This window comes from Sinohyriopsis cumingii, chromosome 13, assembly GCF_028554795.1.
Source record: "Sinohyriopsis cumingii isolate HCF-2022 chromosome 13, ASM2855479v2, whole genome shotgun sequence".
Taxonomy (NCBI): Eukaryota; Metazoa; Mollusca; class Bivalvia; order Unionida; family Unionidae; genus Sinohyriopsis; species Sinohyriopsis cumingii.
Genome location: NC_142973.1, coordinates 43,018,843 through 43,032,930, shown reverse-complemented (window position 1 = coordinate 43,032,930; position 14,088 = coordinate 43,018,843). Strand labels below are relative to the sequence as shown.

Below are 14,088 nucleotides of genomic sequence, written 5' to 3'. Positions count from 1 at the left end.
GCGGGTACTATACTCTGCCTGTACAGCTTAAGACCTACCGCTCCGGTGGCCTAGTGGTTAGATTGTCCGCCTCAGATATGGGAGATCGTGGGTTCAGTCCCCGGCTGAGTCATACCAAACACTTACAAAAATGGTACTAACTGCTGCCTTGCTTGGTGCTCAGCATTAAGAGGTTAGTATTAGGACAGGTCGGCCTGGTGTCAAGATAATGGGACAGGATGGGACATCATTCTACATGTCTGCAGCATGATGCCTCAGTGCTAGAGATCACTATAAACTGCCACACTGCAGATAGCATAGCAGTATGACTGAAAAATTGTTAAAGCTACATTAAAAATCCAAATCACACACACACGCTTAAGACCTGTAGATGTCCTTGACTCTGCCCACACAGCTTAAGGCCTGTAGAGGCACTAGACTCTGCCTGCACAGCTAAAGACCTGTAGAGGTACTAGACTCTGCCTACACAGCATAAGGCTTGTAGAGGTACTAGACACTGTCTACACAGCTTAAGATCTGTAGAGGTACTAGACTCTGCCTTTACAGCTTAAGACCTGTAGAGGTACTAGACTCTGCCTACACAGCTTAAGGCTTGTATAAACACTAGACTCTGCCTGCACGGCTTAAGACTTGTTGAGATACTAGACTCTACCTGCACAGCTTAAGGCTTGTAGAAGTATTAGACTCTGCTTACAAAGCTTAAGACCTGTAAAGGTACTAGACTCTGCCTTTACAGCTTAAGACCTGTAGAGGTACTAGACTCTACCTACACAGCTTAAGACCTGTAGCGGTACTATACTCTGCCTGCACAGCTTAAGACCTGTAGAGGTACTAGACTCTGCCTACACAGCTTAAGGTTTGTTGAAATACTAGACTCTGCCTACACAGCTTAAGACTTGTTGAGATACTAGACTCTGCCACCTCATACTGCAGATATATTGAGGAAACTCTGTGTGTGTGTGTGTGTGTGTGTGTGTGTGATTTGGATTTTTAACAAGGCTTTAACAATTTTTCAGTTATATCGCAACGATGTCTGCAGTGTGGCAGTTTATAGTAATGTCTAGCACTGGGGCATCATGCCACAGACATGTAGCATGATATCCCATCCAGTCATATTATCCTGACACCAGGCCGACCAGTCCTAATACTAACCTCTTAATGCTGAGCACCAAGCGAGGCAGCTGTTAGTACCATTTTTATAAGTCTTTGGTATGAGTCAGTAAGGGATCGAATCCATGACCTCCTGCATCTGAGGCGGACACTCTAACCATTAGGCCACCGAAGTGGTCTATTAAGGAAAGATGGAAACATATAGCTGTTGAATTTCTTTGTGGTGCATGTGATTTTAACAGTTCTGTTGGTTTAGAGTTCAATTATCCACTCAGATTGATGCCTTAGTTGAGAGTAAAACAAATGTGATAATCTATATATTCACTATTAGTGGACTTATATTAGACACAAATTTTTATACTTATGGCTCAAAAAGTGGCTCCCTTCCCTCACACTGGATTAAAAGTGGCTCGCCCAACTTTAAAAGCCACTGAATACCACTGGGAGAATAACACATGACTCTGACTAGGACTGCACTTTTACTGAAACTCGAAAGCATTTTCCTAAAGTTTAGATTTTACATTATCATCCTACTGATACTTCGGGCAATGTCAGTATTTTTTATTAGAGGTAGTGATAGTGAAAAGGATACAAGTCCCCTTTAGTTTTTAAATTTAACACATGATAAATATCTTTTATTACTAAAAAAGAAGAATTGAGGAATTTATTGGTTTTAAGGAAGTCCTTGTCATGTCCTCAGAGATAAAACAAAATTCTTATTACAAAAACTTGAGATTTTATGACTGTATTTTTGTTCCAGGTGCATGTTGAATATTCTGTCAAAAATCATTGTTATCGACATTTGTAGGAAGTCATTTTGTGATGTTTAAATGAACTGGGGCCAGGAACTCAACAGACTTTGTCGTCTGGGTTGAAATGGGTCAAAAATTCTTTTGCTTTGTGCAAATGTTTGCCAGTGCACAATATAAGAGCTTGATTCAGGTGTATATATTCTTTCCTGAGTCATCCTGCAAATGTTTGCACACAGAAACCCATATATTATTATTACACAATGATAAATATATCATACACCAAATAACTAAAGAAAGGAGTTTTGTGAATACAAAAACCTGTTTTCAAACTTCACTGCAATTCCATTCTTTGAGTACAGTTAATGTCAAGGTAATGCACACTAAACCAGGTCAAACAAGAGATTTCCGTAGAAAAAAAAGGATTGACCCTGATCTGCCGGAGTGTTATGTGAGGAAAGATCTTGGTCTATTTTGTTTGCAGTTTGACTACACTTATAAGTGAGTATAAGCAGTATTTTGCCCCAGAAATAAAATAACATAATTGGAAGTAAAATCTTTAACATTGAGCTTCATCTTGGGAAAGAACAGACAACCAGACATAATTAAGGCAAACTCAGTAAGCATCACAATTATTTAAGAATGTATGTTTTCTGTCTCCAGGAACTCGGCTGTGATCGCCCAATAAACTACAGTAAGGAAGATATGAGGAAGGTCTTGGCCACGGAATATCCTGTGAGTTTACCATCACACTTGTTGTTCCTTTGCATGACAAATTTTCTCAGCTTATGTTTAGATTTTGTTTTAAATTGACATTTCAGCTGCACCAATCAACTATGAAGTAAAAGTCATTCAGTAGTCTACTATTAATGGTTTGGTCTTATTTTGTAATCACTTTTGATTGGAATAGTTTCATGGTTGGAATGGAGTTGAATAGGACACTTATATTGTTTTCTTTATATGACATATTCAATTTTAAATCTTTATAACTTTGACATTTTTTCCCATTATTCTTGAACATTCACCATATATTTAAAAGTCGTGTGTCAATCACTACATATTTTTTCAGAAAACAAATTTTAATTTAAAATCAATAGTTGTGCAAATGAGTAGGTAGTTCAAGCTACATTTTTCTAAGAGGTAAATTTACAACATCTTTAAATAAATATTTTAAATACAATCTGTCACCATGTCAAGTCCAGAACTTTTCTTGTCTTGTATTGCCTTGTCTGATGTTCAAGTTTTATTGATTGAAGTGTTGCCTGAACACCATGTCTTAACTACAAAAGACTTAGTAAAGGTCATTAAGTTTAAATTCATTTAACCAACATTTAGGCTTTTCATATGTTTTATGGTAACATTTAGTGTTGGATCAATGAGACCAGTCTGTGCATTCTTTTCAGTGACATTTTTAGACTGCTTCGGTGGTCTAGTGGTTAGAGTGTCCGCCTCGGACGTGAGTTCAATCCTTGGCCGAGTCATACCAAAGACTTACAAAAATGGTACTAACAGCTGCCTCGCTTGGCACTCAGCATTAAGAGGTTAGTGTTAGGACTGGTTGGCCTGGTGTCAGGATAATGTGACTGGGTGGGACACCATGCTAAATGTCTGCTGCATGTTGTCCCACTGCTAGACATCGCTATAAGCTGCCACACTGCAGACATCATAGCAGTATGACTGAAAAATTGTTAAAGCTGTGTTAAAAATCAAAATCACACACACATACATTTTTCAAAGGGATTCCATGACAAATAAACATACACACAGTTGTTTTGTCTTGTGCTACATGTATCATGTTTCACTTTGAAGGGGGGGGTTGGTGATTACACAGCAATGTAATACACAGTGCATCTTAGACTGTGGATTATCAGAAGTTGATGTCAGTTTTATCAGTTGCTTTTGATTCTTTTATTCCTTCCATTATCTTGGATTAAACACTTTGAGCACATGCAAATATAGTATTATTGTTTTTAGTAATGATTAATTATGTAGTAGTTCTTTAAATCAAAAAATTTTTCTTTCCATTGTCAACCACATATCACAGTGATCTACCATCATAAGAACGTATAAGGGACTGACCATTTAATTATAAGAGGGGCGGAATTTGCTTCTCACCAGGATATTTGTAATTTTTTCGTATCACAAGATAATTTATTTTCAAGTAATATGATGAATAGAATTATTTCTTTTTTCCCAGTAAATCAAAGCAAGGGTATTTGAGGCCTTAACATTTGTTTTTCAGAAGAAATCCTAGACCACTCACCCTGTCTAATCCACAGTAAATTAAATGTTGGCATTTCTAATAGTACAAAACAATTGGCTCTAATATCATACCAATTTTATTTAATGCCAAGATGGAAATATTTTAATTTAGATAATGTAAAATCTCATCTTTTTAATCAGAAGTCAAGTTAATTATTGATATTGAACAGGAATTATTTGCATTGGATTAAGTATACAGCTCTCTTTGATATATATTATTTAGTCTGAATTATATTAACAAAAAGAACAACTTTAATTTCATTTATTGTAGAATTCTCTGTAACTTCATTTATTTTCAGAATGGTGTTGACATTGTCTATGAATCTGTTGGTGGTGATATGTTTGATATTGCGGTGAATAGGTAGGTTCAAGAGTTAACATTGTAGAGTTTGCAAACCAAAATAGAGCTTTAGAAAAAAATGATCTGCTACGCTGAAAATGTCAAAGTAGTACCCATAAAAAATAACTTGAATTACAGTTTCACTGAAAATGTTATCAAGTTAATCTGAAGCAGCAAAGTCTTGTTGTAGGACCACATATCTGTATAGTACACTCAGATTGCCAATAAATACACTCAGATTGCCAATAAATATGTTAATTCCACCACTTGCCATAATTTATCCTTTGAGATTAGTTCAGTTTTTATTTTCTGTGCAGTGTCAGGTATTTTTATACACTTGGTAACGTTTTCAACAAACAATGTTACTTAACCAGGTATTTTTTCTTCAGTTTGGCAGTTCGAGGGAGAGTAGTTGTGATTGGTTTTATCACTGGCTATGAATCAGACTTGGGATTCACCCCATCTAAGACATTGGCTACATTACAACCAAGGGTAGGTACATAGTGTGTACATATGAGTATAGCAAAGTCTAGAAAGAAAGAATGCGGCGCATTATGCTAAATATAAACTGTACAGATCCCCTGCTCCTCGTTACTATATTCTATTTTGTCACTAATATGAATTTTACAAACCATTCAGGGAGTCACAGTGGCTGAGTGGTTAGCATGCTAATTCAAGACCGAAATGATGCAAATTCAAATCCTACCATCAGACCAGCCTGGGTCAGCTACCATAGTTAGTCTGTGGGCAAGGCACTTTACTCCAATCGCATCATAACCTGCTTGTGTTGCTGTGCTGTAAAGCACCAAACTATCTGCATTTTTTTCATAATTTGTTATTCAGAGAGGACAGAAAAAAAGTTATTGTTCATGCAAACTGTCATGCTCATTCTAAAATCACGTTGAACATTGTAATGTCATCAAAAGTATGTCTGATCATATTTATAATGTGATCATCATCACATGAAATTTTTTTTTTACCAGAGACAGTCGTACCAGGACAATTAGACATAGACAAGAAAGGAATGTAAACCCATGAAATTTCTGTCGCATGAATGAGAGGTTAATTCTCAAGCTGACTTTTGTCAAGCCCACCCTGGCAGAAGCATGACACAGTGATGACTTTGGCATGTGTGTGTCGTTGCACACCATAGATTAAGGTTGTTATGCCCTTTTAAAGTCTGGATTACTGTGTTATGACATATCTCATTTGACAGCGTGTCAATTAATATCTGCTTATTCAGCCCATAACTATGTACAGTCCAAGAGATTTTCATGAAAATTGACCCAGATGCATGTATTATGACCTAATGGTGTATCACATAGCATAGCAGTAACCCATGTTCTGGGCATTTTTAACAGCGAGGGATAGTGGCCTGTTTCCTTATCTATGCTATCATTTTTTAATCCCTACAAATATTTTGATCAAGCTTTACCCAGGTCCACACCTTATCATACAATAGTAAAGTCTCTAGTTAAATGGTCAGAGCCATTCATAGGAAAAAGATCACAAGATGAACATATCATATGTTTATCATATGGCATTTGTCGAATTTTTGTTTAGATTAGGCTCAGTGTCTTTCTCCACCTAATAAGAGTTGGACTGGACACAAAGGGTTTTGTGTCATTTGGAGTAAAATTTCCAAAACCTTTAAACAGCATGAACCTTGCAGCCAGCAGCTTGTGGCAGTACTGTTATTTACCTCGTAAAACATTCATCCAAGACTAATATAACATCTATGCATACGTATTTTTACATATGCAGTTCTTAGTGGTACTTGATTTTTTTTGTTTTAGATACTTTAAACTATTTAAACATGACCATAGATACAAAATAGAAATTTCCATTAATTTTACTACTGTATATACTTATTTTTAAGTCAAATCCAGCTATGAACAACATGGACCCTGATCAGTCATCATATAATGTGCACTGGCAGATCAGGGTCTGTGTTGTTTGTTGTACTGAATAATCACAAATAGCACAGACTTAGTTCCCTGGTGCAACAGCATATCTGGGTCTGTGTAGTTTGGAGTTGGACTTGACTTAAAAACATGTATGACTTGTATGTATGTACATACCATCATAATTTTCCAACTACAGAGAATATTTTCAAGGTTTCTTCTGTATTTCAGCTGTTAGGAAAATCAGCTAGTGTTCGAGGATTTTTTCTGAACCATTTCATCCGAGACTGGGCCCCCTATGTTGCCAAGCAAATAAAGCTGTGTAAAGAGGGCAAACTAAAGGGCATCATAGACAGGGGTGAAAATACAGCATTAGGGCCATTCCTTTCCCTGGAGAAAGTGTGCGATGCTGTAGATGTAAGTCTTTTGCTGGTTTCAATGGTAATGCATAGATCTGACCTGTCAATCAAATCCACAAATATTGACCAATTGGATAAGAGCATCAGGTGCTATGGTAACATCCACCATGTTTTACCTGCAAACAAACATGTGGTGAGAATATTCTGTGATGCCATTTTAATGGGAAGATTGGGGTTCGAAGTAACAGTCTTTAAGGGGGCAGGGCTTATCAACTCATTTCGGATATATGCATAGTAATAATTACATCTATATTTAAGGAGCAATCAGTTTGCAATGTACAACTTTACTTAACATCTGTGATGCCCATCACTGTATGTTGATTTGTTGTTTTGGGGTTTAACACCATTTCTCAGCACAAGATAGACCATACATGGTGGCCAGTATAACTGGTGGAGGAAAAATCCCGGAAAATCCCAATAAGAACCACCTACCCACAGGAAGTTACTGACTGCTTTCTTATATACCCACATTGGCTGAGCCTGAGACTTGAACCCACAGACAGAGGTGAGATGGCATTGATTGGTACAGGCAAGCACTTTAGACTACTCTGCCACACTAGGCCCCCCACCACAATAGTATAAAATATTTAAAAAGTACTGTATATACTTGCTTATAAGTGTTCTTCAACTGCAAACATAAACCCTCATCTGCCATCTCATATTGTGCTGACTGATCAAGTGTCTATGTTATTTGGTCTCTTAATTGCTCTTAACAAACTTCATAGATCCAGATCTGCTGGTGCATTATGTGATGGCAGATCTGTGGCTGTGCAGTTTGCAGTTGGACTTAACTTATAAGTGAGTACATATGGTACTTCACAAGAGATGCAAAGTAGAATTGAACTGACATACTGAAAATTGTATTCCCCAAGAAATTGTTTAAACCAATATGAAGGATGTTTGCATCAATCTTCATAACAGTGAGTTATGAGTTTTTGGTTCTACTGGTCACTGACCAGAAAAGCTTATGGGATGGCCTGTCATCCATTGTCTCTTGTCCATCCATCCGTTAGCACAAGTTTTTTATCACTACTTCCCCTGAACTACTTGGAGGATTGCCATGATACTTTATACACATGTTCATGGTCCTAGATGAAAATGATGTTGCTTGTAGACCTAATATGGCCACTGAAGTGCCCATCTTGAAAATCTTACCGCTACTCTTCCTGAATGCAGATCAGATGTCCAGTATGGAAGCCACAGCAGCCATTTTGAAAATCCTATTGTCTCTACTCCTTCTGAATGGATGGTATTATCAACCTACTAAAAGACTTTTATGATGTCATGTTAGTCTGAAATTAAATGAAAATGGTGCTGATCTGGTGTTCAGTATGGCTGCCACAGTGGTCATCTCAAAAATCTTGTTATCACTACTTCTCCTTCTGGTCATATCATCATAGGGTTTTCACTAAAGTACTTCTTGTTCATTCTAAATAAAAACGCTGCCATTCTTAACTCCAGCATAGCCTTAGCAGCCATCCTGAAAATCTTATTGCAACTCCTCCTGAACAGGAGGTTGTATTGAGATGGGGGTTTCACCCAAAGATTTATGATGTCCAGTTGAATTTAAATGAACGTGGTGCAAATCTGACATACAATATTGCCACACAGATGCCATCTTGAAAATCCTTTTAAAACTACTATTTCTGAATGGATGGTTGTATAAACATGAGATTTTCACTAAAAGACTTGTGATGTTTACTTGGTCCGAAATGAAAATGGTACCAATCTGTCATCTAATTTGGCCACAATAGCAGCAGTCTTCAGAAATCCATTTACCCCTCTTGAATGGAAAGTCTTATTGACATGAGGTTTTCACCAAAAGACCTCTTAAGATGTCTGAGAGTGTAACAGGTGTAAGATGAAGTTGTTTGAATTCCAACATGCACAGTGGAGAGAATGTTGGCGTACCTTTATGGTACTTCATGTACTGTGGCTGAAATTTCTTTGTATAGTATACTTGCGGAAATTGTTCACGGTCTAAGCACACAGCTAACCAAATGGCTGCTCACATATGCTCAAAAAATCAGATGAATTAATCTAGTTTATATTAATTTTAGCAGTTATTAAAATTGAGGAAACAAATTTTGCCAGGCTAGACAATACCAGCTTCTGAAAGTGCAATGAATGGATTACCAAATTTATAAAAATGTATTAAAAAGTTATCATATTCTTTTCTTACAATTTACCTTTGAAATCTAAGAAATGAAAATTGACCCAGCAGAGCTAGCAGTTTTTTGATAGGTGCACATCTAAGTAAGGCCAAGTGGTATACTCAATAACCCAAATGTAGACTCTTCAATCATACACCAAAATAAAGGGAACTAAAGTTCTTTTAACAGTACCTAAGATGTGCAAGGTCTTTTTGTAGCCAGGATAACCAGTGAGTAAAATGCAGGAAATTCTTTTTCTTTAACACATTAACTCCTTTCAACGAGTTTACATGGCAGGAGGTAGTAGCCGAGCTCTGTAGTGTCAAGGTCATGTATGATACACTAAAGTGGGTGGTATTATAGAAAGGTAGATAGATGTAGCTCTACAATGATACCAAATAATCTGGAAGTTCTAGTTGCACTACAAAATACAGAGGGAAAAACCTCAATTTTTGGACCCGATTTTTTTCCACCCAAAATTCACCCGTGGTCAGAATCCTATTTTGTGTCCAGATTTTAGACTTTTTGGTCTCAGATCTCAGGCAGACCAGTATGAACTGCAAACAGACGGATGAACCTTTGCAAAAAGTAGGATAAGATGGGCATTTGGAATAAAGAGTGGTCTTGATACAAAAATAATGGGTCCGTTAAGCAAAAAAAATAAAAGAACTCCAACTTTTACCCTTCTGCTCATGCGCGAGCCGAATAGCCAATGAAAAATGATGTTTCTAACACAACTAGGCATTAGGTTATTTGAAAATCACCTGGAAGTTGATGTGGTAGGATGTATTAAGAAATAGCTTTCAAAATGTGTTCCCTACTCAAATTTCAGGCAAAAATGACAAAAATCTCCAAGGGTTAATGTGTTAAAAATCTAACGCCATGGAAAGTACGAAACTGTAGAGTGCCATCTAAATGAAAGTGGTGCTAATCTTTGGTCTAATATGGCTGCCACAGTGGCCAGCTTTAAAATCTTGCTATCCCTGCTTGACTTGAATAAATGGTTATCAAGGGTTTTTCATTAAAAGACTTCTTATAATGTTTATTGCTCTTAAATTAAAGTTGTGCTGATTTAACATTCAATATGTGGCCATTTTGAAAATCTTGCTTTAGCTATTCTCGAAGGGAAAGACATTTTGTCATGAAGGTTTTCATCAGAAGAGTTCTTATGGTATTTAGTTGGTCTTAAATGAATGGTGGCTATCTTGAAAATATTGTTATCTCCACTCCCCAACAGATGGCAGTTTTATCATGGTATTTTCACCAGTAACATATTATGATACCTAGTTAGTCCTAAATGAAAATGGTGCCCATCATATATTCAGTATGGCTGCCATGAAAGAACATAACAATTCTTTTTCCCATCTTGAAGTTGTATGTAGGTCTTGTTGTAATTTACTAGAGTCCTCAGCATATCATTGATGTATCCAGTGCTGTCTTCATCACAGATTCTGAGTGTATTGCTTATTCATGATAATCATTGATGTATCCAGTGCTGTCTTCATCACAGATTCTGAGTGTATTGCTTATTCATGATAATCATTGATGTATCCAGTGCTGTCTTCATCACAGATTCTGAGTGTATTGCTTATTCACGATAATCATTGATGTATCCAGTGCTGTCTTCATCACAGAGTCTGAGTGTCTTGCTTATTCATGAAAATCATTGATGTATACAAGTGTAACAAAACTGTTTCTTGGAGTATAATTAAGGGGATTAGGATGTTTTTCTGAACTTTGTCCCTTCAACACTACACTGTTTGTTATGTAGAAAATCTGAAATCCAGTTAAAAAATTAACCATGAACACCATTTGAGTTTACGAAGAATTATTTTATGAGGTACTTTATCAAATGCTTTTGCAAATTTGATAATTATAATGTCTTGATGTTGGTGTTGTTGTTTTGGGCATGTTCATGAAGAAAGATCACTGGTTTCACATGATCATGGTTAGTTTCAAGGTGATTAACAAGGCACTGATCATCAGGTAGTTTCACTAGGACAGTGAGAGTATGTGCTCTGCATCTTGAAAATCTTATCACTACTTGTCGTGAATGGAAAGTCAAATCAACATGGGGTTTTCACAATAGGACTTCTGATTTCTAGTTGATCGTAAATGAAAATGCCTCTGCCCAGACATCACTATGGCCACCACAGCAACCATTTTGAAAATCTTATCATTGCTTCTCCTCCAGAACAGAAAGTCATAGCAAGTGGAGCATTAGACCCTTCTAGGGACTTTTGTTTATGGATTGCTACGATGAATATGCATATATTGACAAATCTTTATCCTCCCTTGATTTTAGTAGGAGTTATTGCCCATTTTGAGTTACAACTGGATGCAATATATGATAGAATTTTGTAAATACATCTACTTACAGTTTTCAGTGAATTGCTATGATTTATGGTTATCATCAGACAATATGCACATTGACAAAAATCACACTATTCAGAAGAATTGTTCCTTTTTTTTACTTTAGACTCCTCAAATTGTAGTTTTCACCTGAACATAGCTGTCCTTTTCAACAATTTGAAACACAGTAATCACAAATCTCAAGTGATTATAGGGATCAATAGATCAAGCTGGAGTCACAAGAAACTGACTGATGCTACCTTAATTGTACTTGAAACAACCAATTAAGATTTTCATAAAGCACAGACTTATAATTTCTTTGATTGTGTACAACACTAAGCATTGTCAGAATTACCATATATCCTTGCTTATAACTGCCAACTGCACAAACTCGTATCTGTCATCGCATCATATACCAGCAGATGAAGGTCTTTGTTGCTTGACATATAAGCAAGTGTATACCATACACGGAAAACTGTCATTTACAAGTTTATATTTATTGTGCTTGATGATACACATTATGTAAAGCAACAAAATCATGTGCCATAAGTTAAGGAACAAATGTGAGTGATTTTAACATTAAAGGAATATTGGAGTACTAATAACAATGTGTTTTATATGAAAACAATATAAATACTTATCTTAATATTTGAAAGCTCTTTTTGACATATGCTCATTTGTTTTTTTCTTCTATTAATTGCTTCATGCAGTTGAAGATTTTATGATTTTATCTTCTTTTTTTTTTCAGTACCTGTACAGCAAGAAAAGCATGGGAAAGATTATTGTGGAATTGAATGGAAAAGATCAAAGCAAACTCTAGGTCATATTCTGTATTGCTGCCATATTTACATATATATCTTAATTTGTACGATACAGTTGTAGATTGGGAATTCCAGTTATTTAACCAGAATTCACGTGATCTCAGTTTCTAATCCGGTTTGTCATTTTTTGATTGAGACAATTTTCTGAGTATGTTCCCACATGGACATAGGTGAATTGTCATTAATCTGAAAAGGCAAGTGCCTTGACCACTTGGCCATCCAGTCACACGTCTATTGTTGTTTTGCTGTATACATTTCTTGAATCCAGGTGACCATAACCAGTGTCCCTTTTAATATGTATTCACTTGCATACCGATTGGATTCTTTAGATATGTTTCATTTAAGCAAAATCAGTCTCTTCATCGTTCTGGTGTTTATCGATAGCAATTCAGATGCAGTGATTATTATTAGATTTTGTCCATATCAGATGGTTGTTTTTGTCTTTGGAAATGTTGTAATTGAACCCTTAAGATCCTTATTTTTTCTATTGTGCCTGTTGTCAGAGTAAAAACGAGATTCTTGTTATGCTCTAAAATAAAAGTAAATTTTAAGGAGCCATGCATGTTTAATCAATGTAATCAAAACAGACATTCATGCCATGTAGATCGCATTTATGGGATTTATGTCAGACAGTTTTGCTGCTGTTTACATTTGCACTTCTTATGTGCATAGACGAGAGAAATGGTCATTTGTTACTGATATATTTTTCTATTTACTTGTTGCAAGGATAAAAATGATTTTAATAAATTATTATTAATTAAATAGTTTCTTAAATTGTATATTGTTTACCAGTATATCTTTGACGATTACATGCATGATATTTATCATAGTGTATCTGTAAACCTACACTTCTAAATCTTTATGGTATTTATTTTTAATAACTAAGGTACATACTTATAAGTTGATTCCAATTACAAACTGCACAGGCCCAGATCTGCTGGCATATTATGCAGGTTGGTACATGGTACACCATTAAATATTTGTTAAACAATAACTTTTGTAATGTACCAGATCTTTGAGGTATAAAAAGTGCACTTTTTGGGTTTTGTTTTTAGTCCATTTTTCAGACACAAATGGATTTATATTAATCAATTTTTGTGAATACGTTATTTGTCTTAAGCACCACCAAAGCATATTACAGTGACAGGCTTTTTCATGTTCAGTAATTGTGTAATTTTACATTTTAATGATTACTACTGTTTCTAGTCATGAAACTTGATGCATTCATGTACCATGATGAGACTTGCCATCAAAACGTAGACCATGATTGCCATGGTTGATCCTCCTTGTAGACCATGATATCCATGGTTGATCCTCCATGTAGACCATGTTTGTCATGTTTCATCCTCCATGTAGACCATAATTGCCATGGTTGATCATCTGTGTAGACCATGATTGCCATTGTTAATCCTTTATGTAGACCATGTTTGTCATGTTTCATCCTCCATGTAGACCATGATTGCCATGGTTGATCCTCCATGTAGACCATGATTGCCGTGGTTCATCCTCCATGGACTATATTTTGTTTTCATGATAGGCATCTATTTCACTATCCAGTGATAATATTGTTTTCAAATGAAATGCCAGGCAAGCTGGTAAAAATAATGCATGTATCCTCCCGGACATGCTTATTTTTGGGTTTTTAACAGAGAAACAGATCTACAACTCCTAACATGGTGAAAATAAGTATACATGTACATATCCACAGCTTGTAACATGGTGGCCATACGTGTCAAATACATATCTGCAATTCCTAACATGGTGGCCATTTGCATAAAAAAATAAAGATCCACAGCTCTTAACACATTGGCCATACCTATCAAATATACAGATCCATAGTTCTTTACATGGTAGCCATAGCCATCAAATATACAGATCCACAAGCTCCTAACACAGTGGTCATAGCCATCAAATGTACAGCTCTGCAGCTCCTAACATGGTGGCCATAGCCATAAAAAGTACAGCTCTGCAGCTTCAA

The 14,088-nt window shown here is 36.1% G+C and overlaps 1 protein-coding gene across 1 annotated transcript in view; it reads left to right on the top strand.

The window, feature by feature from the left end:
• The window catches only part of LOC149785303 (prostaglandin reductase-3-like), a 36,376-nt gene extending 23,504 nt beyond the window's left edge, over window positions 1-12,872 (top strand). The window contains exons 8-12 of the mRNA XM_089979195.1: window positions 2,523-2,594; window positions 4,421-4,482; window positions 4,851-4,953; window positions 6,597-6,782; window positions 12,038-12,872. Coding sequence (XP_089835321.1) covers window positions 2,523-2,594; window positions 4,421-4,482; window positions 4,851-4,953; window positions 6,597-6,782; window positions 12,038-12,109 — 495 coding nt within the window. The 3' untranslated portion in view covers window positions 12,110-12,872. The remainder of the gene's footprint in view (window positions 1-2,522; window positions 2,595-4,420; window positions 4,483-4,850; window positions 4,954-6,596; window positions 6,783-12,037) is intronic.
• The last annotated feature ends 1,216 nt before the right edge of the window (window positions 12,873-14,088 follow it).